Source organism: Aegilops tauschii, chromosome 5, assembly GCF_002575655.3.
Source record: "Aegilops tauschii subsp. strangulata cultivar AL8/78 chromosome 5, Aet v6.0, whole genome shotgun sequence".
Taxonomy (NCBI): domain Eukaryota; kingdom Viridiplantae; phylum Streptophyta; class Magnoliopsida; order Poales; family Poaceae; genus Aegilops; species Aegilops tauschii.
The window spans coordinates 349,675,367-349,679,427 of NC_053039.3; the positions used below are offsets into that span (position 1 = coordinate 349,675,367).

General features: G+C 51.4%; 1 protein-coding gene across 1 annotated transcript; it reads right to left on the bottom strand.

Moving 5' to 3' along the window:
* Positions 1–2,831: 2,831 nt before the first annotated feature.
* On the bottom strand, positions 2,832–3,714 carry LOC109750657 (gamma-glutamyl peptidase 3-like). The gene is made up of 2 exons (XM_020309620.1): positions 3,028–3,714; positions 2,832–2,939 (listed from the first exon to the last, which is right to left on the bottom strand). The coding sequence occupies exons 1-2, from the start codon at positions 3,712–3,714 to the stop codon at positions 2,832–2,834; spliced, it is 795 nt and encodes a 264-aa protein (XP_020165209.1).
* Positions 3,715–4,061: the final 347 nt, after the last annotated feature.

Below are 4,061 nucleotides of genomic sequence, written 5' to 3' on the forward strand. Positions count from 1 at the left end.
GGAGCCATTGCCCTTGCGAAGGAGCCCAGGTTTCACAGGAAGACCAGGCATATCAAGCGACGCTTCAACTCCATTCGTGAAAGTGTTCAAAATGGAGACATAGATATTTGTAAAGTACATACGGACCTGAATGTAGCTGATCCGTTGACTAAACCTCTCCCTATGGCAAAACATGATCAACACCAGGACGCAATGGGTGTTCGATTCATCACAATGTAACTAGATTATTGACTCTAGTGCAAGTGGGAGACTGTTGGAAATATGCCCTAGAGGCAATAATAAATGGTTATTATTATATTTCTTTGTTCATGATAATCGTCTATTGTTCATGCTATAATTGTATTGTCCGGAAATCGTAATACATGTGTGAATACATAGACCACAACGTGTCCCTAGTAAGCCTCTAGTTGACTAGCTCGTTGATCAACAGATAGTCATGGTTTCCTGACTATGGACATTGGATGTCATTGATAACGGGATCACATCATTAGGAGAATGATGTGATGGACAAGACCCAATCCTAAGCATAGCATAAAAGATCGTGTAGTTTCGTTTGCTAGAGCTTTTCCAATGTCAAGTATCTTTTCCTTAGACCATGAGATCGTGCAACTCCCGGATACCGTAGGAGTGCTTTGGGTGTGCCAAACGTCACAACGTAACTGGGTGACTATAAAGGTGCACTACGGGTATCTCCGAAAGTGTCTGTTGGGTTGGCACGGATCGAGACTGGGATTTGTCACTCCGTGTGACGGAGAGGTATCTCTGGGCCCACTCGGTAATGCATCATCATAATGAGCTCAATGTGACTAAGGCGTTAGTCACGGGATCATGCATTGCTGTACGAGTAAAGAGACTTGCCGGTAACGAGATTGAACAAGGTATTGGGATACCGACGATCGAATCTCGGGCAAGTAACATACCGATTGACAAAGGGAATTGCACGGGTTGATTGAATCCTCGACACCGTGGTTCATCCGATGAGATCATCGTGGAACATGTGGGAGCCAACATGGGTATCCAGATCCCGCTGTTGGTTATTGACCGGAGAGGCGTCTCGGTCATGTCTGCATGTCTCCCGAACCCGTAGGGTCTACACACTTAAGGTTCGGTGACGCTAGGGTTGTAGAGATATATGTATGCGGAAACCCGAAAGTTGTTCGGAGTCCCGGATGAGATCCCGGACATCACGAGAGGTTCCAGAATGGTCCGGAGGTGAAGAATTATATATAGGAAGTCCAGTTTCGGCCATCGGGAAAGTTTCGGGGGTTACCGGTATTGTACCGGGACCACCGGAAGGGTCCCGGGGGTCCACCGGGTGGGGCCACCTATCCCGGAGGGCCCCGTGGGCTGAAAGTGGAAGGGAACCAGCCCTTAGTGGGCTGGGGCGCCCCCCTTGGGCCTCCCCCCATGCGCCTAGGGTTGGGAACCCTAGGGGGGGGGAGTTCCCCCTTGCCTTGGGGGGCAAGGCAACCCCTTCCCCCCCTTGTGGCCGCCGCCCCCCCATGAGATCTCATCTCTAGGTCCGGCGCCCCCCTAGGGGGCCTATATAAAGGGGGGGGGGGAGGGAGGGCAGCAACCGACAGCCTTGGGCGCCTCCCTCCTCCCCTGCAACACCTCTCTCTCTCTCGCAGAAGCTCGGCGAAGCCCTGCCAGAGACCCGATACATCCACCACCACGCCGTCGTGCTGCTGGATCTCCATCAACCTCTCCTTCCCCCTTGCTGGATCAAGAAGGAGGAGACGTCGCTGCACCGTACGTGTGTTGAACGCGGAGGTGCCGTCCGTTCGGCACTCGGTCATCGGTGATTTGGATCACGGCGAGTACGACTCCGTCATCCACGTTCATTGGAACGCTTCCGCTCGCGATCTACAAGGTTATGTAGATGCACTCCTTTCCCCTCGTTGCTAGTAGACTCCATAGATGCATCTTGGTGAGCGTAGGAAAATTTTAAAATTATGCTACGATTCCCAACATGACATTCAGTCAATGTTCGTGTTCGTACAAGTTTTGCATGACATTTGTGAACATTTTAATGACAATTTTAATTGGTCGGGAGTGGCAGTTTCTTGAGAACAACGTAACATTTTTTGAAATATCATGTTGTTTTCGAGAGGGGCCGCACTATGCGTCGGCCGGGCAGAATACTTTGCAACAAAGCGTATGTTGCAGAAATCTTTTGCAACATAGATGATGTTGCAGATTTTTTTTTCTTTACTATTTTTGCAATATGAGTGTCGTTGCAGGAAAAAATCGTAACACAGACAATGTTGCCGAAAATATTTGTATTTTGTTCGTCATCCTTTTTTTGCAATATGGGTGTTGTTGCGGAAGGCAATTGCAACACACATGGTGGTGTTGCAGAAAGAGAGACACAAAGAATACGCGTATATGTATAGAGGAGGCGGCGAATGGCTCGTGTGCGATACACCGGCCGAAGACAAGCGTTTCCCTTTAAAGAATCTATCAGTCCGATACAACTAAAACTATCAAGAACACGTTTGAAATGCCATACTCTCTTTGTGAATGATCGCCAGTTAGCTTGGTTCCCAAAATAAAAACCAAATGTCAGCATACGGTCTGCTTGTCCTCGAATTTTCTGTCACTGCCTGATAACTATACAAATTTTTTATTTTTCTCTCTCAAAAAAGAAATGTACAATATTTTGTCAAAAATATAGATGTATATAACAACAACAATCTGTATGAGTCTGCACATAATCTGACGACCAAGCTTTGTCCAATCAAATACCGCAGATAATAAGCTGGCATTAATTAACACCACGCCGCTAGTGCCAATAGATGGTTTATTTATGATCATATATGTGCACCATGCTAGTACAATTCTTCAGCCTTCAGGAAACTTTTGCAGAGGTTGAGCCAGAACTCCCTGTCAGCGCTAGTAGCCTCCAGCTGCCTCTTCACGTCCTTAGCGAACGACACCTGCAACGTGCAAACTGGCAAATCAGATCCGATATATCGTGGATTGACAATGGCATCATGCACCACATAGCTAGAGGGAAGCACTCACGGTGATGGATTGGCTGGTGGAGAGGCGGTCGACGAGGCTGAGGAGTATGTCGCCGGTGTACTCCGGGTGGCCCTGGATTCCCAGCACGTGGTCGCCGACGCAGAACATCTCCACGCCGGTCTTGTCCGAGGACGCCAGCACGTCGGCGCCCAGCGGCGCCTCCCAGACCTCGTCCTGGTGGCACTCGGTGATCTTGGCGTACCGGGGAAGGTCCCGCAGCGCGTCGAGGAACCTCCACGGCGGCAGCGTCGCCGCCATGGCCACCTCCCGGATGCCGATGTCCCACCCGCCGCGCCTGGCCTTCCCGACGCGGCCGCCCAGAGCGCGGCATACCACCTGGTGGCCGAAGCAGATGCCGAGGACGCGCTTCCGGGCGGCGACGGCCTCCTGGACGAGGAGGCACAGCCGCAGTATCCACAGCTCGTCGGCGTACGCGTCGTAAGGGCTGCCGCTGATGACGAAGCCGTCGTATCGTCCGATGTCGTCCAGGTCGGGGAGCTCCCCGTCCACCGCCCGGAACATGTCCCACGTCTCGCAGACGTCGCCGTCGTCGCCAGAGCCAAACGCACTCACGAAGACATTGAAGTAGCCGCCGTACACCTTGAGCACGTACTCCGAGTCCCGGGCCGCCAGCAGCAGTGCGTACCTCCTGCTCGTCCTTGGCTCGTCAGCTGCCACAATCTTCATGGCCGATAATCGGACCGGTTCTTTCAGCTGGAAGAAGGTAGGCTAGATCAAGCTGAGCTGAGCTTATAGCGCGCGCTTTGCAAATGTGAGTAGGATTGGCTGTGGTGTGTGATCAGCTGGCGACAAGCGCTGGCATTTATAGAGGCCGGTCGGGAGAAGGAGAGAACGTGAACACGAGGAGTGAATCAATGGCGACAACAAGCACGCTTTGGGAATACATGCACGCTCTGGAGAGACTTGTTTTTGCATGGTTGAATTCTTGGTCTGACACGACCAATGCAACTTCCATCGGCAGCCTAGAAGAACCGATCAGACGGCCAATACATATTTTCTCTGGTCGATCATGC

Coding starts and splice junctions, on each gene's coding strand:
- LOC109750657 (XM_020309620.1), bottom strand. CDS start 3,714: ATGAAGATTGTGGCAGCTGACGAGCCAAGGACGAGCAGGAGGTACGCA. Junction 2,940..3,027: donor CCACCAGCCAATCCATCACC/GTGAGTGCTTCC, acceptor TGCACGTTGCAG/GTGTCGTTCGCTAAGGACGT.